The sequence below is a fragment of the Elephas maximus genome, chromosome 15 (genome assembly GCF_024166365.1).
Source record: "Elephas maximus indicus isolate mEleMax1 chromosome 15, mEleMax1 primary haplotype, whole genome shotgun sequence".
In the NCBI taxonomy this organism is placed as follows: Eukaryota; Metazoa; Chordata; class Mammalia; order Proboscidea; family Elephantidae; genus Elephas; species Elephas maximus.
The window spans coordinates 81813187-81840275 of record NC_064833.1 but is presented as its reverse complement, the minus strand read 5'-3'; the positions used below and the strand labels follow the sequence as shown (position 1 = coordinate 81840275).

At 39.9% G+C, this 27089-nt stretch overlaps 1 protein-coding gene across 17 annotated transcripts in view; it reads right to left on the bottom strand.

Moving 5' to 3' along the window:
• The window catches only part of ASPH (aspartate beta-hydroxylase), a 236926-nt gene that overhangs the window by 121507 nt on the left and 88330 nt on the right, over positions 1 to 27089 (bottom strand). For 16 of the 17 annotated variants that reach the window (XM_049854244.1, XM_049854240.1, XM_049854242.1 and 13 more), the window contains one exon: positions 20988 to 21029. The exons of the other annotated variant lie outside the window; for it this stretch is intronic. In XM_049854244.1, coding sequence (XP_049710201.1) covers positions 20988 to 21029 — 42 coding nt within the window. The remainder of the gene's footprint in view (positions 1 to 20987; positions 21030 to 27089) is intronic. 17 annotated transcript variants of the gene reach the window in all.

Here is a 27089-nt window from a genome sequence, read left to right as displayed (position 1 = left end):
TCACAGCATTGCTGCTTAATAGCACATTTTTGAGAGATTAATTTTAGGCAGGTTTAGGCTTATGTGACTAGTGTATTAATCCTTAATTTGCCTTAATATACAAATAGACAATGTGTAATAAACAGTAAAGTAACTTATTCTGATTGAAAGACAGTGTCACATTTCCCATCATGGCAAAAAAAAAAAAAAAAGTTTAACGATAGTTTTAAAACACACTAATATCAGAGTTTTTTCCCTTAAGAAACATATTTTACACTCCTGCTCACATTGTTACAAACATTTCACAAATTAGCTCTGTAAAATGTTGAGTGCTCAATGGGAAGCATTAGAATGGGATTTTAATGATAATGAAGAATTTGGTATTTTTGTCCTGTGGTGTGTTTGACTAAAGAGTCACTCTGGTGGAAACAGGTGTTCTGAATTAACACTTGTACTATAGTAGGGTTAAAATCATGCAGCAAAAAATAAAAACAAAGTGAATGTGTATTTCAATGCAGCCCCCCCCCCAAAAAAAAACACTACACTTGCTGAGCCTGGTAATATATGCTGAGATTATTTAAATCTCTAAAATTACTGTAATTAAACTTTTCTCTAAATCAGACTTGTATAAGAGTCAGAAATCTCCTATAATTAACTTATCTGTAGAAGTAATCAGACAATAACTGCTGGCATATTTTAGGAACCCGTGAAACTCCTGTAGCTGTTGAGTGTAATGACTATAATAAATCTTTAATAGCAGTTGTCTCATAACCTTTTTTCACAGCTGCAAGGATGAGAGGGAGATGGCTTTTTCAAGGCTTTTTCCTACACTGGTTTAAATGTACTATTGCTATGTTGCTCGTCTACCATATGGAATATTCAATGACTAAGGTGAGGTGGAACCCTAGTGGTACAGTAGTTAAGGACTTGGCCGCTAACCAAAAGGTCCACACTTCAAATCCACCAGCTGCTCCTTGGAAACCCTATGGGGCAGTTCTACTCTGTCGCGATGAGTCGGAATCAACTTGATGGCAATGGGTTTGATGGGAAGGTGTAGTGGTATGGCCTGAATCAAACCATCAGCTTGTGCTACAGCATCTAGGTGGGCTGTTGGTACCAATAATGAGGAATACATAGTGTCTTAGCTACTACTAAAGACAATGAGTGGGACATTAGTGGTTCAGTGGTAGAATTCCCACCTTCCACCTGGGAGACCTGGGTTCAATTCCCAGCCAATACATCTAATGTGCAGCCACCACCCATTTGTCAGTGGAGGCCTGCATGTTTCTATGATGCTGAATAGGTTTCAGTGCAGCTTCCAGACTACAGGGACTTGGAAAGAAAGGCCCTGATGATCCACTGAAAATCAGCCAATGAAAACCCTATGGATCACAACAGTCTTACCAGCAACTAATCATGGGAAAGGCAGAGGACTGGGCAGCATTTTGTTCCATGGTGCATGGGGTCACCATGAGTTGGAAGCTGATTTGATGGCTGCCGACAACAATAACAACTATGAACTAAAACAGCTGAAAGACAGAAGACCTAACTATATTGACCATGCAGTAATTATGTTCAAGGCAGCAATGACTTGGTTGAGCCCATGTGTGACAATGTAACGGACCCCCAGAGACTGAACGACTGCAGCTTGAAGACAGTGTCCCTGCATGCACGTACTACAGTTCTTATTTCAAAAAAATGAATGAATGAATGATTTGAGGGAAGAAGCATATTTCACAATACCAAGTTTCCCAGACAAAGCTATAAAGACCTATCTGAATCAGAGCTGTCCAATGTTTTCTTACATATTTTGTTATTTTGGAATTGAAAAATATATTAAAGCAATAGACATTGTGGGACCTGCTCAAAGTCCTATAACAGAGAACACCATTCTTTCATGTATCTACTCAGAAATACAGTTAATAAATAAATAAAGTTAATAGGTAAAGAACCAATAGGGAAAATATTTTGCAACATAAAAAACCAAGAAGGGAGGCGGGGCCAAGATGGCGGACTAGGTAGACGCTACCTCGGATCCCTCTTGCAACAAAGACTCGGAAAAACAAATGAATCTATCACATACATAACAATCTACGAACCCTGAACAACAAACACAGATTTAGAGACGGAGAACGAACAAATACGGGGAAGCAGCAATTGTTTTCAGAGCCTGGAGCCAGCGTACCAGTCAGGTAACCTTTGGCACCCGATTTAGGGCAGAGCCCAGGGGAGCAGATGGCGCAAACAAGGGGCCCAGCCCTAACAAGGGGCCCAGCCCTACCCCCCGAACTCACCCTGGGGGGGGCCCAGCCGGTTCGCGCGGCGGCGTGGTGACGCGGCTGGTGGGAGAAGTCCCCGGGAGGCAGTGACTGGTCTTGGAGTGGGGAGAGCAGCGTCCCAGCCGGGGAACCGTCCCGCCGGGATTTTGACTGGGCGCAGGCACAGCACAAACACGGAGAGCTGCTCCACTCCCCTGAACTAACCCCGGGAGGGGGCCCAGCCAGTTCTCGGAGGCGGCACGGCGACACGGCTGGCGGGACGAGAAGTCCCCGGGAGGCAGTGACTGATTTTGGAGTCGAGAGTGCACCGTCCCAGCAGGGGAACCTTGATGTTGGGCGTGGGGCTGGCAGTGGAGGATCTGACAGTGACTTCAGCGGGCCAGACCCCCCGGGGGCAATCTCCACACAGCCAGCACACATAGGCGACACGCCCTGCGGAAATCTCAGATATAATAGTCATTCCAAGCAAGACAAGCAACTCTGGCTATATTCCGAGGTGCTATTACTCTCCTATCTCTCTGATCCCTCTCCCACCCTCCCCAGGCGGCTTCATTAACATCCAAATTGCCTGAGCCAGAGGGAGAATGGCTCCTCTGGCTCTGCGGCAGCTTTGCTTCCCTCCCCCCCCTTTTTTTCTCTTTTGGTCTTTTCCTAATCCACTCTTTCGGCCTGAGAGAAGGAACAACAACAACAATAATAATAAAAAAAAAAATCCCAGGGACCAAAAATCCACCCCTAATTGGACTAAAAACACAGAACCAGCTACAGCCAAGCATATACGATCCAAACCTCAGACTTTCATCCTTACAGGGAACAAGGTGGCAGTTATAATCCAAAGGCAATTCTGACAGGGATCTGACTGCATTTTTTTTTGCAGATTTTCTGGAAAAACTAGTTTCCCAGTGATGGCTCGGAGACAGCAGTCCATATCAAACCACATAAAGAAGCAGACCATGACAGCTTCTACAACCCCCCAAACAAAAGAATCAAAATCTATCCCAAATGAAGATACAATCCTGGAATTATCAGATACAGAATATAAAAAACTAATTTACAGAACGCTTCAAGACATCGGAAACGAAATAAGGCAAACTGCAGAAAAAGCCAAGGAACACACTGATAAAACTGTTGAAGAACTCAAAAAGATTATTCAAGAACATAGTGGAAAAATTAATAAGTTGCAAGAATCCATAGAGAGACAGCATGTAGAAATCCAAAAGATTAACAATAAAATTACAGAATTAGACAATGCAATAGGAAGTCAGAGGAGCAGACTCGAGCAATTAGAATGCAGACTGGGACATCTGGAGGACCAGGGAATCAACACCAACATAGCTGAAAAAAAATCAGATAAAAGAATTAAAAAAAATGAAGAAACCCTAAGAATCATGTGGGACTCTATCAAGAAGGATAACTTGTGGGTGATTGGAGTCCCAGAACAGGGAGGGGGGACAGAAAACACAGAGAAAATAGTTGAAGAACTCCTGACACAAAACTTCCGTGACATCATGAAAGATGAAAGGATATCTATCCAAGATGCTCATCGAACCCCATTTAAGATTGATCCAAAAAGAAAAACACCAAGACATATTATCATCAAACTCACCAAAACCAAAGATAAACAGAAAATTTTAAAAGCAACCAGGAAGAAAAGAAAGGTTTCCTTCAAGGGAGAATCAATAAGAATAAGTTCAGACTACTCAGCAGAAACCATGCAGGCAAGAAGGGAATAGGACGACATATACAGAGCACTGAAGGAGAAAAACTGCCAGCCAAGGATCATATATCCAGCAAAACTCTCTCTGAAATATGAAGGCGAAATTAAGATATTTACAGATAAACACAAGTTTAGAGAATTTGCAAAAACCAAACCAAAGCTACAAGAAATACTAAAGGATATTGTTTGGTCAGAAAACCAATAACATCAGATACCAGCACAACACAAGGCCACAAAACAGAACATCCTGATATCAACTCAAATAGGGAAATCACAAAAACAAATTAAGATTAATGAAAAAAAAAATGCTCGTAACAGGGAATCACTGAAGTCAGTATGTAAAAGATCACAATAATCAAAAAGAGGGACTAAATACAGGAGGCATAGAACTGCCATATGGAGAGTGATACAGGGCGATACAGAACAATACAAGTTAGGTTTTTACTTAGAAAAATAGGGGTAAATAATAAGGTAACCACAAAAAGGTATAACAACTCTATAACTCAAGATAAAAACCAAGAAAAACATAACGACTCAACTAACATAAAGTCAAGCACTATGAAAATGAGGATCTCACAATTTACTAAGAAAAACGCCTCAGCACAAAAAAGTATGTGGAAAAATGAAATTGTCAACAACACACATAAAAAGGCATCAAAATGACAGCACTAAAAACTTATTTATCTATAATTACCCTGAATGTAAATGGACTAAATGCACCCATAAAGAGACAGAGAGTCACGGACTGGATAAAGAAACACGATCCATCTATATGCTGCCTACAAGAGACACACCTTAGACTTAGAGACACAAACAAACTAAAACTCAAAGGATGGAAAAAAGTATATCAAGCAAACAATAAGCAAAAAAGAAGAGGAGTAGCAATATTAATTTCTGACAAAATAGACTTTAGACTTAAATCCACCACAAAGGATAAAGAAGGACACTGTATAATGATAAAAGGGACAATTGATCAGGAAGACATAACCATATTAAATATTTACGCACCCAATGACAGGGCTGCAAGATACATAAATCAAATTTTAACAGAATTGAAAAGTGAGATAGACACCTCCACAATTATAGTAGGAGACTTCAACACACCACTTTCAGAGAAGGACAGGACATCCAGTAAGAAGCTCAATAGAGACATGGAAGACCTACTTACAACAATCAACCAACTTGACCTCATTGACTTATACAGAACTCTCCACCCAACTGCTGCAAAGTATACTTTTTTTTCTAGCACACATGGAACATTCTCTAGAATAGACCACATATTAGGCCATAAAACAAACCTTTGCAGAGTCCAAAACATCGAAATATTGCAAAGCATCTTCTCAGACCACAAGGCAATAAAACTAGAAATCAATAACAGAAAAACTAGGGAAAAGAAATCAAATACTTGGAAAATGAACAATGCCCTCTGAAAAAAGACTGGGTTATTAGAAGACATCAAGGAGGGAATAAGGAAATTCATAGAATGCAACGAGAATGAAAATACTTCCTATCAAAACCTCTGGGACACAGCAAAAGCAGTGCTCAGAGGCCAATTTATATCGATAAATGCACACATACAAAAAGAAGAAAGAGCCAAAATCAGAGAACTGTCCCTACAACTTGAACAAATAGAAACTGAGCAACAAAAGAATCCATCAGGCACCCGAAGAAAACAAATAATAAAAATTAGAGCTGAACTAAATGAATTAGAGAACAGAAAAACAATTGAAAGAATTAACAAAGCCAAAAGCTGGTTCTTTGAAAAAATTAACAAAATTGATAAACCATTGGCTAGACTGACTAAAGAAATACAGGAAAGGAAACAAATAACCCGAATAAGAAACGAGAAGGACCACATCACAACAGAACCAAATGAAATTAAAAGAATCATTTCAGATTATTATGAAAAATTGTACTCTAACAAATTTGAAAACCTAAAAGAAATGGATGAATTCCCTGGAAAAACACTACCTACCTAAACTAACACATTCAGAAGTAGAACAACTAAATAGACCCATAACAAAAAAAGAGATTGAAACGGTAATCAAAAAACTCCCAACAAAAAAAAGCCCTGGCCCGGACGGCTTCGCTGCAGAGTTCTACCAAACTTTCAGAGAAGAGTTAACACCACTACTTCTGAAGGTATTCCAAAGCATAGAAAATGACGGAATACTACCCAACTCATTCTATGAAGCCACCATCTCCCTGATACCAAAACCAGGTAAAGACATTACAAAAAAAGAAAATTATAGACCTATATCCCTCATGAACATAGATGCAAAAATCCTCAACAAAATTCTAGCCAATAGAATCCAACAACACATCAAAAAAATAATTCACTATGATCAAGTGGGATTTATACCAGGTATGCAAGGCTGGTTTAATGTTAGAAAAACCATTAATGTAATCCATCACATAAATAAAACAAAAGACAAAAACCACATGATCTTATCAATTGATGCAGAAAAGGCATTTGACAAAGTCCAACACCCATTTATGATAAAAACTCTTACCAAAATAGGAATTGAAGGAAAATTCCTCAGCATAATAAAGGGCATCTATGCAAAGCCAACAGCCAATATCACCCTAAATGGAGAGAACCTGAAAGCATTTCCCTTGAGAACGGGAACCAGACAAGGATGCCCTTTATCACCGCTCTTATTCAACATCGTGCTTGAAGTCCTAGCCAGGGCAACTAGGCTAGAGAAAGAAATAAAAGGTATCCGGATTGGCAAGGAGGAAGTAAAGTGATCACTATTTACAGATGACACGATCTTATACACAGAAAACCCTAAGGAATCATCCAGAAAACTACTGAAACTAATAGAAGAGTTTGGCAGAGTCTCAGGTTATACAATAAACATACAAAAATCACTTGGATTCCTCTACATCAACAAAAAGAACACCGAAGAGGAAATAACCAAATCAATACCATTCACAGTAGCCCCCAAGAAGATAAAATACTTAGGAATAAATCTTACCAAGGATGTAGAAGACCTATACAAAGAAAACTACAAAGCTCTACTACAAGAAATTCAAAATGGCATACTTAAGTGGAAAAACATACCTTGCTCATGGATAGGAAGAGTTAACATAGTAAAAATGTCTATTCTACCAAAAGCCATCTATACATATAACGCACTTCTGATCCAAATTCCAATGTCATATTTTAAGGGGATAGAGAAACAAATCACCAATTTCATATGGAAGGGAAAGAAGCCCTGGATAAGCAAAGCATTACTGAAAAAGAAGAAGAAAGTGGGAGGCCTCACTCTACCTGATTTCAGAACCTATTATACAGCCATAGTAGTCAAAACAGCCTGGTACTGGTACAACAACAGGCACATAGACCAATGGAACAGAATTGAGAACCCAGATATAAATCCATCCACATATGAGCAGCTGATATTTGACAAAGGCCCAGTGTCAGTTAATTGGGGAAAAGATAGTCTTTTTAACAAATTGTGCTGGCATAACTGGATATCCATTTGCAAAAAAATGAAACAGGACCCATACCTCACACCATGCACAAAAACTAACTCCAAGTGGTTCAAAGACCTAAACATAAAGACTAAAACGATAAAGATCATGGAAGAAAAAATAGGGACAACCCTAGGAGCCCTAATACAAGGCATAAACAGAATACAAAACATTACCAAAAATGATGAAGAGAAACCAGATAACTGGGAGCTCCTAAAAATCAAACACCTACGCTCATCTAAAGACTTCACCAAAAGAGTAAAAAGACCACCTACAGACTGGGAAAGAATTTTCAGCTATGACATCTCCGACCAGCGCCTGATCTCTAAAATCTACATGATTCTGTCAAAACTCAACCACAAAAAGACAAACAACCCAATCAAGAAGTGGGCAAAGGATATGAACACACACTTCACTAAAGAAGATATTCAGGCAGCCAACAGATATATGAGAAAATGCTCTCGATCATTAGCCATTAGAGAAATGCAAATTAAAACTACGAAGAAATTCCATCTCACACCAACAAGGCTGGCATTAATCCAAAAAACACAAAATAATAAATGTTGGAGAGGCTGCGGAGAGATTGGAACTCTTATACACTGCTGGTGGGAATGTCAAATGGTACAACCACTTTGGAAATCTATCTGGTGTCATCTTAAACAGTTAGAAATAGAACTATCATACAACCCAGAAATCCCACTCCTCGGAATATACCCTAGAGAAAGAAGAGCCTTCACACAAACAGATATATGCACACCCATGTTTATTGCAGCTCTGTTTACAATAGCAAAAAGTTGGAAGCAACCAAGGTGTCCATCAATGGATGAATGGGTAAATAAATTGTGGTATATTCACACAATGGAATACTACGCATCGATAAAGAACAGTGACGAATCTCTGAAACATTTCATAACATGGAGGAACCTGGAAGGCATTATGCTGAGCGAAATTAGAGGCAAAAGGACAAATATTGTATAAGACCACTATTATAAGATCTTGAGAAATAGTAAAAAGTGAGAAGAACACATACTTTTGTGGTTACGAGGCGGGGAGGGAGTGAGGGAGGGAGAGGGTTTTTTATTGATTAATTAGTAGATAAGAACTGCTTTAGGTGAAGGGAAGGACAACACTTAATACTTGGAAGGTCAGCTCAATTGGACTGGACCAAAAGCAAAGAAGTTTCCGGGATAAAATGAATGCTTCAAAGGTCAGCGGAGCAAGGGCGGGGGTCTGGGGACCACGGTTTGAGGGGACTTCTAAGTCAATTGGCAAAATAATTCTTTTATGAAAACATTCTGCATCTCACTTTGAAATGTGGCGTCTGGGGTCTTAAATGCTAACAAGCGGCCATCTAAGACGCATCAATTGGTCTCAACCCACCTGGAGCAAAGGAAAATGAAGAACACCAAGGTCACACGATAACTAAGAGCCCAAGAGACAGAAAGGGGCACATGAACCAGAGACCTACATCATCCTGAGACCAGAAGAACTAGTTGGTGCCCGGCCACAATCGACGACTGCCCTGACAGGGAGCACAACAGAGAACCCCTGAGGGAGCAGGAGATCAGTGGGATGCACACCCCAAATTCTCATAAAAAGACCATACTTAATGGTCTGACTGAGACTAGAGGAATCCCGGCAGCCATGGTCCCCAGACCTTCCGTTGGCACAGGACAGGAACCATCCCCGAAGACAACTCATCAGACATGAAAGGGACCGGTCAGTGGGTGGGAGAGAGATGCTGATGAAGAGTGAGGTAATTATATCAGGTGGACACTTGAGATTGTGTTGGCATCTCTTGTCTGGAGGGGGGATGGGAGGATAGAGAGAGAGGGAAGCTGGCAAAATTGTCACGAAAGGAGAGACTGAAAGGGCTGACTCATTAGGGGGAGAGCAAGTGGGAGTACGGAGTAAGATGTATGTAAACTTATATGTGACAGACTGATTGGATTTGTAAACGTTCACTTGAAGCTTAATAAAAGTTAATAAAAAAAAAACAAGAAGGAATTAATATCAGTAATATAAATTGAACTGCTGAACACTAATATTAGTATTCAATTAAATCAATGAAATATCACTCAACATTCATTGGATTGGAAAAAATAAGAAAGATAAAGGGTAAGACAGTATACAATATTAGGTAAGTCAGCACAACTTGACCAACACAAGGTCATGGAAGCTTCATAGACACATCCAAACTTCCTGAGAGACCGAATTACTGGGCTGAGGGCTGGGAGGCCATGGTCTTGGGAGACATCTAGCTCAATTGGCATAACATAGTTCATAAAGAAAATGGTTTACATTCTACTTTGGTGAGTAGTGTCTAGAGTATTAAAAGCTTGTGAGTGTCCATCTAAGATACTCCACTGGTCCCACCCTGTCTGGAGCAAGGGAGATTGAAGAAAACCAAAGACACAAAGGGAAAGATTAGTCCAAAAGACTAATGGACCACAACTACCACAGCCTCCGCCAGGCTGTCACCAGCACAAATAGATGGTGCCCAGCTATCACCACTGACTGCTCTGACAGAGATCACAATAGAGGGTCCCGGACAAAGCTGGAGAAAAACGTAGAACAAAATGACTAACTCACACAAAAAAAGACCAGACTTACTGGTCTGGCAGAAACTGGAGAAACCTCAAGAGTATGGCCCCCAGACACCCTTTTAACTCAATACTAAAGTTGCTCCTGAGGTTCAACCTTCAGCCAAACATTAGACAGGCCCATAAAAGAAAATGAGACTTAATGAGCACACCGGCCTAGGGGCAAGGACGAGAAGGTAGGAGGACAAGAAAGCTGGCAATGGGAAATCCAAGGCTGAGAAAGGGAGAGTATTGACAAGTTGTGGGGTTGGCAACCAATGTCAGAAAACAATATGTGTATTAACTGTTTAATGAGAAACCAATTTGCTCTGCAAACCTGCATATAACCCAAAAAAACCCATTGTCATCAAGTTGATTCTGACTCATAGCAACCCTACAGGACACAGTAGAACTGTCCCATAGGGTTTCTAAGAGGTGCCTGGTGGATTCGAACTGGTGACCTTTTGGTTAGCAGCTAAAGCTCTTAACCATTATGCCACCAGGATTTCCAAACCTTCATCTAAAGCACAATAAAAAAGAAAGAAAGATAGAGGATACCAAGTGGTTTGTTGAAAATTTAATATGGATTGCAGTTACGGTAAATAGTATTATAATAATGTTAACTTTTCCAGTTTGAGTAATTATACTGTGATAATGTAAAATGTGGAAAATGTGCCTGTTCTTAGGAAATACACATTGATGGGGTAACAGGGTGTATTATCTCCAACTTACTCTTAAACACGCACACATTTACATACAGGTATAGAGGGAGAGAGAGACGATGGTAAATCAAATGGGGCAAAATGTTACCAACTGGTGCACCTGGGCAAAGGTTCTAAAGGGTAAATCGTAGTTTTTAGAACTATTCTTGAAGTTATTTTCTAAGTTTAAATTGTATCAGTATAAAAACTTAGAAAAAAAAATGGTAAAATGTTACCAGTTGCTGCATTTGTCAGGTGAGGACGTGGGTGCTTGCTTTTACCCTCTGTTATTCTTTGCATGTTTGAACTATCTCACTATAAACAGACGGATTGATTAAGACAAAGCTGACAGTCTAATGAGACAGACAGAGAGAGTACTAGGACAAATATCCTGGTAATCTGACACTAAGTGCTCCAAAATGTTTGCTGAATTAATCATCTATCTGCCTGAACACAATGAAACGACTACTGGGTTTTTCTAGCTATGTACTAACTTTGTGATACTGACCAATTCTCCTGTAACCACTCTGAGCCTTAGGTTCTTCATTTTGTAATATAAGGATAAACATACTTAGCTCACAGAGGTAGGACATCTAGTAATATTAGATTGAGGAAGCTATGTGATTCAAATTCAAAAACTGGGCAAAAACATTAAAACAACTGTTTGAAGGCACCGGCAAATGATCAAAGGCAGGCCAAAACTTAAGAGTTAATTCTTGAAAGCCTGTTTCTACATTAGGTAAGAACAGCGAGTTTGTAGTTTTCTTGCCTGGGGGTGTTCCCCAAGCACCCCAGGTTAGGCAGTGAAGAACTATGGTCTTTCCCACTGAAGGGGGCAGATGACAGCAGGAAATTCAAAGGAGAAATTTTGGAAGCAAGAAGCCACAGAAGGGCTGAGATCCAAAATCTGAGAATAAATGCTGCCTAAGCCCCTGGCTAACTGATTAACTTTCCAACTACATGGGTAAATCTTGGGAGTTTGGGGAAAAAGCTGACAGAAAGCAGAGGGGACGGATTATACATACTGCAAAACAAATTACTCCAAATTCAGTGGCTTAAAACATCATAAACATTTGTTCTCTCACATACACTCCTTGCTACATAGGGCTGAATATATGCTGGTGACATGGCAGCTGATTACCCCTGGAGCAAGTCATCCAAGGGAGAGCAAGGTGGATGCTACAGTGTCTTTTACGACACAGTCTCTTGGAGGTCACACTCTGTCACCTTTGCAGTATCCTATTGGTTACATAGGTCAGCTGTATTCAATGTGAGAGTGGACTACGCTCTGGCATGAATACCAGGGTGCAGAAACTATTGTAGGCTATCTTGGAGGCTGGTTGCCACAGGGATCTACCCTTTAAAGACAGAGCTGCACCTGGTGAAATTTATGAGTTGGCTGTGTTTTGCCTGAGTACGTTCTCCAATACACATACCCTTTAGGCAACAGAAAGTGGAAGCCCTACTGATTTGAGGTGTAAGAGGCCAGAACTTGGGGCTGGCAAAGCAACTAGGAATTTAGATGGTGAATTCCAAAAGCAAGAGGAAATCCCAGAAGCAAACCTCAAAATCTGAGTATGAATTCTACCTAAATCTTTGGCTAGTCACTGAAGTAGACCAGTACAGGGTACTCACTCCAAGGGCTGGGTTTTAAAAGCTGAGCCAAGACATTAGCTGTTTCACACCATGGTGGGAGACAGACTATGTAGTTTGAGTCCAGGCAAGTTAATTATCTACTAGATGCCAACAATCCTCAGAAAATACAAAACAGGTTTCAGAGTTGCTGCAACACAATATATACACAATCCCACTTTCAATTAAAAAATTACTAGACTTACTCAGGGGAAAAAACTGCCTTTGAGTGTGCCCAGATATCAGGTTTATTAGAAAATATTTTAAATCGGTAATAATAAATAAAAGAATTCACAAAAAACATAGAATTAATACGTGAATGGACAGGGAATCTCAACAGTGAAATGGAAATTATCAAAAAGAAGGAAATGGAAACCTAGAGCTGAAAAGAACAGTAAATGAAATGAAAATTTTACTAGATAGGTTCAAAGGCAGATTTTAAATGGTAGAAGAAATAATTGAACTTAAAAATACAGCAATATAGATTAAATAATCCAAAGTAAAGGAAAATTGAAGGGAAAGAAACAAAGTTTCAGAGACCTCTAACGTATTATCTAGCAGTCCAACATACATGTAATTGGAGTTCCAGACACAGTAGAGAGAGAGAGAAGAATGAGAAGAAAATTGAAGAAATAATGGCTGAAAAATGCTTAACACACAAGATCTTTTGGCAAGGATTAAATGAGAGCCCATGTGAAAATAATTTGAAATGTAGAACACTGTGGAAACTTAAAGTTCATTCATACTTGATTTTTCTGTTTATGAACTCTTCCTTCCCACTATTTAAGCTATTTACATCTCATTTATCTCATATTATCACCATCAAACGAAGAAGCAATTTCAGGGGAAAGGGATTCACCACATATTTTCATACTACAACTATTTATTTGGCACTGACTATATTTTTTTTTTATGTTATAGTGCCAGAAGATGAGCCCCTCAGTATAGAAGGCACTCAAAATACTACTGGGGAAGAGCTGCCTCCTCAACGTACACTTGACCTTAATGATGTGGATGGAGTAAAGCTTTTGGGACCTTCATTTGTTGATGTGGCACGACTCGAAATGTGAAGAAACAGCTGCAAACACCCATTAATAATCAGAACGTGGAATGTATGAAGCATGAATCTGGGAAAACTGGAAATCATAAAAAATGAAATGAAACATCGATATCCTAGGTATTAGCGAGCTGAAATGGATTGGTATTGGCCATTTTGAATCAGGCAATCATATGGTCTACTCTGCCAGAAATGACAATTTGAAGAGAAATGGCATTCTGTCCATCATCAAAAAGAACATTTCAAGGTCCATCCTGAAGTACAATGCTGTCAGTGGTAGTATAATATCCATACGCCTATAAGGAAAGCCAGTTAATACGGCTATTATTCAAATTTATGCACCAACCACTAAGGCAAAGGATGAAGAAATTGAAGATTTTTATCAACTTCTGCAGTCTGCATTGATGATTACTGGTAATTGGAATGCGAAAGTTGGAAAAAAAGAAGGGTTGGTAGTTGGAAACTACGGCCTTGGTGATAGAAATGATGTCAGAGATTGCATGATAGAATTTTGCAAGACAAAGCAACTTCTTCATTGCAAATACGTTTTTCATCAACATAAACGGTTTTTATACACATGGACCTCACCAAATGGAATACACAGGAATCAAATCGACTACACCTGTGGAAAGAGACGATGGAAAAGCTCAATATCATCAGTCAGAACAAGGCCATTAATTGCTCATATGCAAGTTCAAGTTGAAGCTGAAGAAAACTAGAATAAGTCCATGAGAGCCAAAGTATAACCTTGAGTATATCTAACCTGAATTTAGACACTATCTTAAGAATAGATTTGATGCATTGAATACTAATGACCGAAGACCAGACAAGTTGTGGAATGACATCAAGGACATCATATATGAAGAAAGCAAGAAGTCATTAAAAAGACAGGAAAGAATGAAAAAACCAAAAGAGATGCCAGAAGAGACTGTGAAACTTGCTCTTGAACATCGAGGAGCTAAGGAGAAAGGAAGAAATGAAGAAGAGCTGAACAGAAGACTTCTTCAAGAAGACTTTGAAGAAGACTTCAAAATGTGGCTCAAGAAGACAAAGTATTATAATGATATATGCAAACACCTGTAGATGGAAAGCCAAAAGGGAAGAAAATGCTCAGCATTTCTCAAGCTTAAAAAACTGAAGAAAAAATTCAAGCCTCGAAGGATTCTACGGGGAAAATATTAAACGACTTAGGAAGCATCAAAAGAAGATAAAAGGAATACAGAGTCACTATACCAAAAACAATTGATCAACATGCAACCATTTCAGGAAGTAGCATATGATCAGGAACCATTGGTACTGAAAGAAGAAGTCCAAGATGCACTGAAGGCACCGGCGAAAAACAAGGCTCCAAGAATTGACGGAATATCAACTGAGATGTTTCAACAAAAGGGTGCAGCGCTGGAACTGCTCATTCATCTATGCCAAGAAATTTGGAATACAGCTACCTGGTCAACTGACTAGAAGAGATCCATATTTATGACTAATCGCAAGAAAGGTGATCCAACTGAATGTGGAAATCATCAAACAATATCACACACAAGGATAATTTTGCTGAAGATCACTCAAAAGCGGCTACAGCAGTATATCAACAGGGAACTGCCAGAAATTCAGGCTGGATTCAGAAGAGGATGTGGAACCAGGGATATCATCATTGATGTCAGATGGATCCTGGCTGAAAGCAGAGAATACCAGAAGGATGTTTACCTGTGTTTTATTGATTATGCTAAGGCATTTGACTGTGTGGATCATAACAAATAATGGATTATATCCCAGAGAATGGAAATTCTGGAACACTTAATTGTGCTCATGAGGAATCTGTACGTGGATTAAGAGGCAGTTGTTTGAACAGAACAAGGGGATACGGTGTGGTTTAAAGTCAGGAAAGGTGGGCATCAGGGTTGTATCCTTTCACTGTACTTACTCAATCCGTATGCTGAGAAGCTGGAGTATATAAAGAAGACTGGGGCATCAGGATTGGAGGAAGACTCATTAACAACCTGCGTTATGCAGATGACATAACCTTGCTTACAGCAGGTGAAGAGGACTTGAAGCACTTAGTGCTGAAGATAAAAGACTACAGCCTATAGTATGGATTACACCTCAACATAAAGAAAACAAAAAAATCTCACAATTGGACCATTAAGCAACATCAAGATAAACGCAGAAAAGACTGAAGTTGTCAAGGATTTCATTTTACTTGAATACACAATCAATACCCATGAAAGTAGCAGTCAAGAAATCAAAAGACGCATTGCATTGGGCAAATCTACCGCAAAAGATTTCTTTAAAGTGCTGAAAAGCAAAGATGTCACCTTTAAGACAAAGGTGTGCCTGATCGAAGCTTTGGTGTTTTTAATCGCCTCATATGCATGTGAAAGCTGGACGGTAGGAAAGGAAGGCTGAAGAACTGACACCTTTGAATTGTGGTGTTGGCGAAGAATATAGAATATACCACGGTCTGCCAAAAGAGCAAATAAATCCATCTTGAAAAAAAGCACGATCAGAATGCTCAACCAGAATCCTCCTTGGAAGCAAGGATGGCAAGGCTATGTCTCACAAACTTTGGACATGTTATTAGGAGGGACTAGTCCCTGGAGAAGGACATCAAGCTTGGTAAAGTAGAGGGCCAGTGAAAAAGAAGAAGATCCTCAACAAGACAGATTGACACAGTGGCTGCAACAATGGGCTCAAGCATAATAATGAGTATGAGTATAAGGATGGCACAGGACTGGGCAGTGTTTCTTTCTGCTGTACATAGGGTTTCTATGAGTCAGAACCAACTCGACAGCACCTAAGGAACCTGTTATGGTCAAGTGCCACTGGGGAGAGGGGAGTCAGGATCCCAACTCTTAAGGAACTTTTTGTCTAGGACAAATTCAAAATACATGCTAAGAATCTGTAAGCATTGGTGTCTTGGGAATACAGACACGCACTTCTTCCAGTCTGGGATAGGAAATGGGGGTGTAGTCAAGGGGAAGCTTCCTGGACAAGGTTAACAGTTAAACTCAGTTGTAAGGAATAAGAGTTTGCCAGGTAAAAAGGAAGGCAAGGAAAAGCATGAGGGACAGAGGAAAGCCATAAGAAGGAGCCAGAACCTGAGACGTTTTATGTGCTGTACTAGAAGTTTAGATTTTATCTAACAGTGGGGATAATTGAGCAATAGGAAATAAGTTTGCTCAAAATATGTTACATGCAGCTGTATGAATCACAGGAAAAATTTCACAGGAGGTACTAAAAAAATAACAGGAAACTTCTGAATGAGATTTCATTATTACCTATGTTTGTTCATCCATATTTTCCTTTTGACCACAGAATACTAAGAATTGTCCACATGAGATATGAGTTGAACCAAACTGACTTACTGGCTATGATATAGACATGTCAGCCTTTTAAGGTGCATCACAAATGTGATGCCTGTTAGTGTAAATGTGACTTGTTTTCTAGCACCATCTGGTGTTTAATGAGAGCACTGATGATTACTTTTTAAAAGAATAAAAATAGTAACCAGGAAGTCTTTAAATGCATTTTTAAAGACAATATGTACCGCTAAAGCATATCCTTCATTGCAATGAATGAGATGATGGGATATTAAGTATCAGTCTAAATCAAAAGGAAATTTCAGAGAAAGTTCACAATCCAAGTGCAATTTTATCTAACACACACACACACACAAGCAAAACGCACTTCCTTTTCGCAGGCATCGCATTCTGTTGCTTCTCAAATTTCCTTTAAGACTCACAAAGTACCAATTAATAACTACCATTTGATATATATTAAATCAGTAACACACTGGTTACTTTTGTGTTCAATGAATTTGTCAAAGCACACATTTAGAACCTTCACATCTTTGAGTCCTCCTTCTCCCACACCCCATGTCCTGTCTATTAGCAAATCCTACCGACCTGACACCCAAATACACACATACTAACCAGCACTCACCACTTCTCCTTCCACTGCCCCAATCCAAGCTGTCGTCATCTCTAGTCTGAACTACTGCAGTAGTCTCTAAATTGGTCTCCCTGATTCCAATCTCATGCCCTTATAGGCACAAGCCTTTTAAAACATATGGCAGATCATACCAATCTTCTGCTCAGATCTCCCAGTGGCCTCCCTTCTTACTCAAGACAATACACGAAGCGTTTACTAAGTTCTGCAAAGCCCTGCAGTCTCACTCAGCTCCCACCACTCTCCCCTCACACTTTCCTCACCAGCCACACTGGCCTCCTGGCTAATTCCCAGACATACTCAGCCCATTCCACCTTAAGGTCTGAGAATATGTTTTCCCACCCCTGGAACGCTTCTCCCACGTGGCTGTTTGGCTCACTGCCTTCTCTCTTCAAATCCTCTGCTCCAAAGTCACTGTCCAGAGGCCTTCCCTGAACTACCTATCCATATAGTAACACCCCCTGCCCACTGGCATTCTCTGTTCTCTTTCCCTTTTTTGTACTGCTTTTCATACTTATCAATGCCTACTGTATTCTAATTTTAAAAAATTACTTATTTACCACCCCCCAGTGTGGGATCCCATGTGTGCATATGTATGCACACACATACAACACACACACACTCTCTAAAATGTGTCACAAGAGCTGGGACTTTGTTTTATTGATCCTGATGTTTTGGTCCCGATGCATAAAACAGTGTCCCACACATAGTAGGTGCTCAGTAAATATGTGTTGGATAAACAGATGAATAAAAAATAATTATTTGATTTTGACATACAATGAGCCATTTTTACATTGCATTATTTTGTATTTCACACTCATATTTTGTGGTTGTGGAATATGAAATATGTGGGAAAAGATGACATCCAGTGGGGAGAAACTGATATAGCAATTTTGTCTAAAACAGACATAAGTAATCCGGTTCAATTTAAGAATCTGACATCCCCAAACGAGGGCTTATTTTGGAATAAGCCCTATTCCAAACTTATGACTCTATCGAAATAAACTAAATCTGATTCTCTAAAAGAAGGGATCATATAATTACTAATCCTAAATAAAAACGATGTCTTCCTACTCTTCACCAGTAGTTCCTTATCAATGTACTTGAGGGGGGATAATACATGTAGACAATTAGGCAACCTAGTTTTGCCTAACTAAACAAATCATAACTGTGATTCTAAAAATCTCAATTTGTTATTATGAAAGTAAAGCCTGACTATTAAACCATGCACGCTTTTACTGCATATTCCAAAAATGGGATATCACCTCTTTCCTAACAGTTAATAGCATTACATGAATCTATATGAGCCAAAAAAAAGGAATCCTCAAAACATAATATGCTGTAAGAGGACTGAATTTCAAGTAATTTATGGTAGTGTTGATTCATCATTTCTTTTAATTCTAAGACTCTTCCTCCGTTAAATCATTACTAAAATGCTTAAGTTATAAATATCCTTTGGTTGGTACTAATGTAAATTGCTAGTTTTAAATGATCAAACAGAGATAAACCAAATAAGCCAATCTGTTGCACTGATTCTCTCCACAGGTTTGATGAAGAAAACAGCCAAGAGACCCTAACCCCTGCACCCTCCTGGAAATTTCCCTTTAGGATCAAAACCTGAGGTTAGGCAGTACATAGCCCAATGAGATCTCCTCCCCATCCCAGGATCCTTTTAGCATCAAATAAAGGGTGTTTTCCTAAAATAAGGTGGCAGAATATATTTTAGTAACAAAAGAAGTAAAAGAATGAATGCCCAAGTCTGCTAATTGCTTCTTCTCAATATCCAATATTTCTTTCTTCCTTAGAACCAGAATCCTGGATTTTCGATTTAACAAAATTCTGTCTGTCAATGAAATACAGTACTTCTAAAGAAGGCCTTCTCCCTCCTGCCGGTTATCTGGATGTGGATAATAGCTGGAGCCTAAGCAGCCATTTTGGAACATGAGGCTACGTACTGAGGGTGGCCAAGTGGCAAGAGAGGAGTTGCCTCTCTAAGAGCCATAATAATGGCCCTCAGCTGCCTGTCTCTGAATTTCTATAAGAAGGTAAGCAACTTATTTGTTTAACCTGTTACCTTAATTAAGAGTTGATTGTGACTCATGGCGACCCTACTGCCCCATGGGATGTCCAAGGAGTGGCTGGTGGATTTGAACTGCTGACCTTTTGGTTAGCAGCCTGAGAGCTCTTATCCACTGCACCACCAGCGCTAAAATATTTCTTTAAGGCGTTGCAATTTTGAGTTTTTCTATAATATGTAACCTATTTAATTGTAAAGAAAATGAGGTGGTTGGCAGACATATAAAGACAGGGGGCTGATAAGAGAATGAGGATTTTACTTAAAAGAGTTCATTTTCCTGACCAATGCAGGACAGGAAAACAAGACTAAAGGACAAAGAGGATTTGTTTTTTTTTCTCCCTTCCCTGCTACACTCTGCAGTTTAGGCTACTAAAGAGTGAGACTCGAGTGAACTTGACCCCTGAGGCTGCCTCAGGCTGATACGCTAGACCACTGGGCTTTGCCTTGAAGTCACATAACAAAACGTTCACCGGCCCAAGGCAAGTGAGTGACAGAGATATTTTAGTGAGTTTTCCATAAAATTAATCAATTAAAAAAACTGTCTTTTATTCTTAAATTATGTGTTTCCTCCCTTTGGCAGTAAAAATAGCTTTGCTTTTAAAACTGATTATAATAGTCACTGTGGTTTTTTTTAAAAGTCCTGTTTTAGCAAAATAAAAAAATTGGCACACTTGTGTTGAAACCCCCCAAAAGAGAAAGAGACACCGTAAAGTCTACAAATGTCTTATCCCATTATATTGTTTCCTCTAGGTAAAGCAACCTGAATTCCAGAGGTTTGGAGAATGACAATAGTACCAGGCTGCATTTATTATCTACAGATATTATTTTCATTTTATCCTCATGCTATGAAGCACACCCTAGGAGGCACTGAGAATGATTATCCTCATTTCTGGATGAAGAAACTGTAGGCTGAAGTGTTTCTGAATAAACGTTTTCTTTTCCTTGTTAGTTCTGTGCTCCCAATAGCCTGGGTACAATGGCTCCACATGGATGCTGAGCTTAGATATGTTAAGTCACAGATACCACGCGATCATTCGGTTTCTTTAGGGGTGAGAGCAGCAGAGTCTCCTTATCCCAGTGGCACCCCCTCAAGTTTAGGGTTTCTTGCACAATTCAATCCTAGGATTTCTACCTGGGTTGTAGCTCTTACTCTTATAATTTAGGTTAATAGAGCCATTGATGACTATTTGTATTAATTCTCATTAAGTAAAAAAAAAAAAGCCCATTCAACAAATATTTGCTGAGTGCCTACTGTGTGCCAGGCATGGTTCTAGGCAGGGATGATGTAATGAGCAAAACAGACAAAAATGCGTCTTTACAGAACCTTCACCCAATGAGAGATCCAGACAATTTCTCTCCAGACACTTAGTTCTTAATGTTCATTAGATAGAATATTAGTAAATGTTCCTTGATAAAATCAGTGAAATAAGAAACCCATTGATAATTTAACTAGTGATATAAAATTAAACCACCATGCGACTCTCGGATGGTATGGCAACTTTCTCCTACGTTAAAGGCTGTTGATTTGATAATCTCACCTTTTTCTTTTTGTTCTGGATCATCTGCCTTTCTATTTGTTTCTGAAAATTAAAGATAAAACAAAATAAGCATTCTACAAGCCACCATTCAATAGCTCAAGGTATGAAAGTATATTTGAATTAATGTGAATAAACATAATTTAAAAACAGTATTTCTGGCCACATAATTTTATTGCAACTTGAATTCTTTATACATGGACTTTATTATAAAATGTTAAAACTTAGCTAATTTAAATGACTTACAAAAGTCACTGACCACTGACCACTGACTGGGTATCAGGTAAGATAAAAGAATTGGGAGTGAGTGATCTCCACCAACTCTAAGCATCTACACAAGTTCAAAGACAAGCTGGGATGGGGAGAAGCCTTCATCAAAGTGTGTTCAATATTTTAACTGTCTCCTAAAACCGTAAGACTATTTCTATAATAGCCACCATGTGCTTTAAGGAATGCAGCATGCCATTTACTTGGAACACTAGTCTCACCACTCAAGGACTCAACACACAGAACAATTCATCAGTGGCTCCTGTTGGTATATAGCTATCAGGTCACTTGTCAAGGAGCCTGAGAGCAGCAAGCTTGAGCCTCTCACTAAGTCAATCACAGTTTACATCTCTCCCACAAATGGGGCAGTGAAACCCAGCAAGAACACTGATCAGTCAAAGAGTGTCCACCACCACACAGGAAACAATAGCATGGCTTCACCTGTATTTATAACCCCATTTCTGTATTTAGAACCCTGCATCAGATCTAGTTTGACAGAGATTGTTGTTGTAGCTGTTAGCTGTCATTGAGTCGATTTCCCACTCATGGCTACCCCAAGCACAAGGGGGTCAAACCATTGAGATCCGCAGAGTTTTCACTGGCTGACTTTTGGACGCAGATGGCCAGGCCTTTCTTCCTAATCTTAGTCTGGAAACACCTCTAAAACTTGTTCAGCATCATAGCAACATGCAAGCCTCCACAGACAGGTGGTGATTGTGCCTGAGGTGTACTGGTTGGCAATCAAACCCGGGTCTCCCACATGCAAGGTGAGAATTCTACCACGGAACCACCACTGACCCCCTGATATAGGTGAAGATCTAATTTCCAAGTAGATCCAGATTAGAGTCTCAAGTACTGCACTTTCCTTCCTGGTTTTTGGGTATTTCTAGGAACACATGTGTACATGTATGTGCTGGGGTGTGGGTGGGGCAGAGTTTGGGAGACTGATTAAAACAAATCATAAACCCTGTCCTTTCCCCACAGTAGGTATGAACGCGTGTAGCTGCAGTCGGGGTGAGATCACTCAATTATGTTGGTCCTCGGATTCTCACATTCACTCCCATAAGACATTTCATTTTCAGGACATGAAAAATGAGGCAGGCTTCTGGAGTGGGAAATGGGTTTTTACAGATCAAGTGCTTTTGCTACTTTGAGACCCTAGATGAGAGGAAGAAAAGGGAACTGACTTTGAGACCTGCAGTATGCCAGGCTTAGTGTTAAGCCATTCCATGTGGATTCTCTAGTTTTCTGACACCCTCTGGGGAAGTATTATCACCCTCTTTATCCAAATGAGGAAACTATCGCTGAGAAAGTAGAGTACCCGAGGTCATCAAGTCAAGTGGTTCACATGATTTCTACACGCATGTTGTTCACACTATACCAAGCTGTACCTTTCTTGAAAGAGAAATGAATAGGTAGAGAAGTGAAGGTCTTGACTTTTGCAAAGGGCAGGTTCTATAACACACACTCCCTGGCCCGTGCTGCAGGACGTATGCAGGATACAAAAGACTTCCAGGCAATGTTCTACATCTACTTTGGTGGATAGCGACTAGGGTCCTAAAAGCTTGCAAGCAGCCATCTAAGATACAACTATTGGTCTCTTCTAGTCTAGAGCAAAGGAGAATGAAAAAAAACTAAAGACTCAAGGGAGAAATTAGTCCAAAGGAATGTACCACATAAGCCACAGCCTACGCAACCCCAAGATCAGAAGAACTAGGTGGTGCTCAGCTACCACTATCGACCACTCTGACGAGGATTACAACAGAGGACCCCAAACAGAGCAGAAGAAAAATGTAGCACGAATGATCAAATTCACAAAAAAGACCAGGCTTATTGGTGTCACAGAGACTGGAAGAACCCTCAAGACTACGGCCCCCAAACACCTTTCTAATTCAGAACTGAAGCCACTCTCAAAGTTCACCTTTCAGACAACGATTAGAGGCCAATAAGAAAAACAATTACACACGTGAGGAATGGGCTTCTTAGATCAATCAAGTATACGAGATCAAATGGGCAGCACCTGCCCAAAAACAAAGACAAGAAGGCAAGAAGGAACAAGAAAACTGGACGAGTGGAACCGGGGAACCTGGGGTAGAAAGGGAAAGGGGAGTGTGCTGACACAATGCGGGACTGCAACCAATGTTACGAAACAATTCGTGTATACATTTTTGAATGAGGAACTAATCTGCTCTGTAAACTTTCACCTAAAGCACAATAAAAACATAAAAAACAAAAGACTTCTAGATCTCTGTTGAATGGTCTAGAATTTCTGACCTTTTTAATCATTACCTCCATGTCATAAATTTAGTTGGCTGAACTAGACCATTTAGTACCATTCACTGCATAAATATCAATTCAGCATCTAATGTCTACTTGACTCCTCCAGGCATCAGGGACAATACAGCAATGAAGAAAGTGGCCAACGATGTCGGTTCTCCAGGAGCTCCTTCCAGCTGTCTCAGTAGTGCCTGCAGGAAGAATATGGACCCTCCCCATTCTCTAGGAGTCCATTCCCTGGAACATGGTTGGTGTGATTTGGAAACTTAAATGCAAATTCTGTGTATAATACAAGTTCTGACTAGAGAGAACAGGTGGGAGCTTGTCATGAAGGTGAATTTAGAGCTGTCCCAGATCTTCCCATCCTTGGGGGGCATGCAGGGGAGGAGGAGCTGGTTGTAACAGCCACATTTCAAACAGGAGTGATACACACTGCTCCCAGTGTGACAGAGTCCTGGCCTGGTCTCTCCATGTCCTTTGGAATAAGTCTTCCCAGGAGCTCAGGGGATGGGTATGGCTGTCCCTGCCCCCAGGAAGAAGGGTTCCCATCTTTCTCTCCCTCCCATGCAGTGCCTGGGGTGGGATGAAGAGCCTGAACTAAGAAGGCCTAGTCCAGACCACTCTAGGCCCTGGGGCAAAAGCTCTCCCCTCTTCGTTCTTGTGTCCCCTCTGTCCCGCACCTCCCATCAACAGGCTCAGATCTGAGACTTGTTTGGGTGTGGGGAAAATGCGCAGAGCAGGCATTTCGGCCCGCTTTTCAGTAACTAAAGTTAGTTATGAAATCCAGATTAACTCACTAGCATTCTGCACAGCTAATTATAACACATTACTTTGCCTTACTTTATTCTACGTAAGCATATTCTCTGTGTGCTTCCCTGGGAGAACTTAAATGGTCCTCACTGAGGCACAGAGAAAAATGACTGACTGAGCATTTACTACATGCCAGGCATTGTTCTAAGCACTTAACGCAGATTATTTCATTGAGCCCTTTCACCAACCCTGGGAGGTAGTTTTAATTTTAAAGATAAGGAAACTAAGGCTTAGAGGCTAAGGAATCATGCTCGGGGTTACAGATCAAATAAAACCCACTTGAGAGGCCATAATCTATAACAATACTGCTTTAATTACACCCTACATACACCCACAACAGGCAGCCCATGAATTAAAGGGAGTCATAGATGCTCAGCCCAACTCTGAAAATTACAAAAGTACAAAAATAATAATATTTCTATTTGTCAAGCTCACTTGTAACCCATATTCAGTATTTAAACACACATATGCAAAAAGAAAAATGATGGTACAAATTCTTTCTGTATTAACATTACTCTGTTTTTACTGCTCAATATTAAGAGAATAAGAAAACCTTGGTAAAAAGGATGACATCTTGATCTTTTAAAAATCGTCATGCGACCATAAAAAAAGAAAAAAAGTTGTATGGATTCAACTGTACTGAACCCTATTAAGTTCCGGCCTCTGTGCTAAGCTGCCTACTAAGCCATTCTTGTTGGACCTAACACAGCTCCAGAGCTGATTTCCTCCCAGGCCTATCTGTCCTTCTGAGTTCCTTAGCATACTGGTCTCTGTCCATTCCCAAGACCCAGACCTGAGACTCTGCTTGCTGCCTGACCCCCTACACCATCTAGCCTTCAACTCACATCTTTCATACCTGGTCTCTCCTTCTCCATCTCCTATAGTATTTCCTTAGATGAGGCCGTGTCACCATCACCTGGACTATTACTAATTAGTCTCTGAACCAGTCTCCTGCCTGCTTGCAGGCCTCCCTCCAAGTTTTTCCGTTTTCCACACTGCCTGCTACCCAGCTGTTCTCTCTAAACTACTGGCCTCTCTGATCCTTACGTCTGAAGGCAGGCACTGGGGGTAGCACCCATCTGCTGGGAAAGCTCCGTCCCCTAACACACATGCAGTCCTTAGTAAAGTGAATGCACTCAATAAACGTGGATCTGCTTATGCTTACCTTCAAGTCTTTACTTTTATTCTTTCTTCTAGGCATGTTGGAGGTGGGGGGAAAAAATCCCTTTCCAGAGCCCCAGGAACTTCTTCCCTACCTGTCTAGTTCTCCTTTTCTCCACAAAGAATTAAGATTAGAAATAAGAGAGAAGAAAGAGAATCTTTCATATGCTTTTCTGACAATCCTTCACCAAGACTCTTTAATCCTCTTCAACCACAAGGAAGTTTATATCCTCACAGTACGCTGGTCACGGAGGCTCTGAAACTTCTAGGTTCAGAACAAAAACCTCTTTTTCCAATGATGGATATAGGGGCTATTTCATTTTAACCCTGCCCCCAGAGGTGTCGTGTATCAGTAAAAGTTAAACAAAATAGATAAATATCACCTATTAGAAATATGTTAAAAAAGGGGCTGAAGTATTCCTTTGTGATTTTGGTCATATAAGATACTATAATCTTCTAAAATGCCAGGAGGTATAAAATGAACTGATTTCATTACATAACAAAATAAAAAGTGCTTAATATAGTTCAAAAAATAATGACAATATAAAAAGAATTTGTCTGTATTTTATTGCACTCAAATAACATTAAACAGAGGACATTTACATCAGTTTGAGAAAATCCACTGACATTACTCATCTTGGCACATATTTGTAAATACATGGCTCATTAATTCAGATATATGGAATTAAAACGTATTTGAAGTTGATCACAGCATGATGAATCCTCAATTTCCAGAGTTCTAGAGATCCTTATATACAAAACTCCAGTAAAACCTGTTTAACTCATTCATCAGTTCTATGCCACTACTAAGTTTCCCTACAAAAATATGGCTTTATAAAAAGTAGTGTTCTATAATTCACAATATGAACTAAGAGCTTTATCTGAATTTGAGTATCAATTCTGTATCACCATCTCACAGCTTGAGAAAATTATTGCTTTTCTTAGTATTATTTTGAGTTTCACTACACATTGATTCAGCATGCAGAACTCACTACATTGAAACTATAATCTATAATGATAAAAATATATAACTCTTTGATTTTACCTCTAAAAGCAGGGAAAAAAAAATCTTATCTTAAAATAATGTTAACGTAATCAAGAGCTACCGCAGGTTCACGTCTTATGGCTTTTTTTTATATAGCTCATGTCTCTTTCAAAACGATGTTGTAGCTACCTTCTTTTCTAACAGATGAATATTTTCATCACAGCAACTATTTCTGAAACAAAAATAAACCATATTTTTTTTAAAAAAAGAAGTGTATTTTCAGTGTTTATATAAAAGAAAAAAGGCTCATTCGCTGTGAAATAGCAGCAGGCTAACTCCACATCCTCCATCTACCTGCCGGGAAGCACGACCGGCCACTGAGTAAGAGCGCAGCGGCCACCAGGGCTGTGAGGCTACTACCTAGTCAGCCAAAGGCAATACAATCGTTAAGTTATGCGCCATGACCTCAAATAAGTCTTCTAAGATGTCAACAAATATCAAATAGACTGCTGCTAGGATAGGATGAACCTGAGGTGCCAAAAGGCGTTTCAGCATCCTAAGTCAGGCCATGCTCCCTTTGTCCTACCAAGGGATTTTAATTTCCC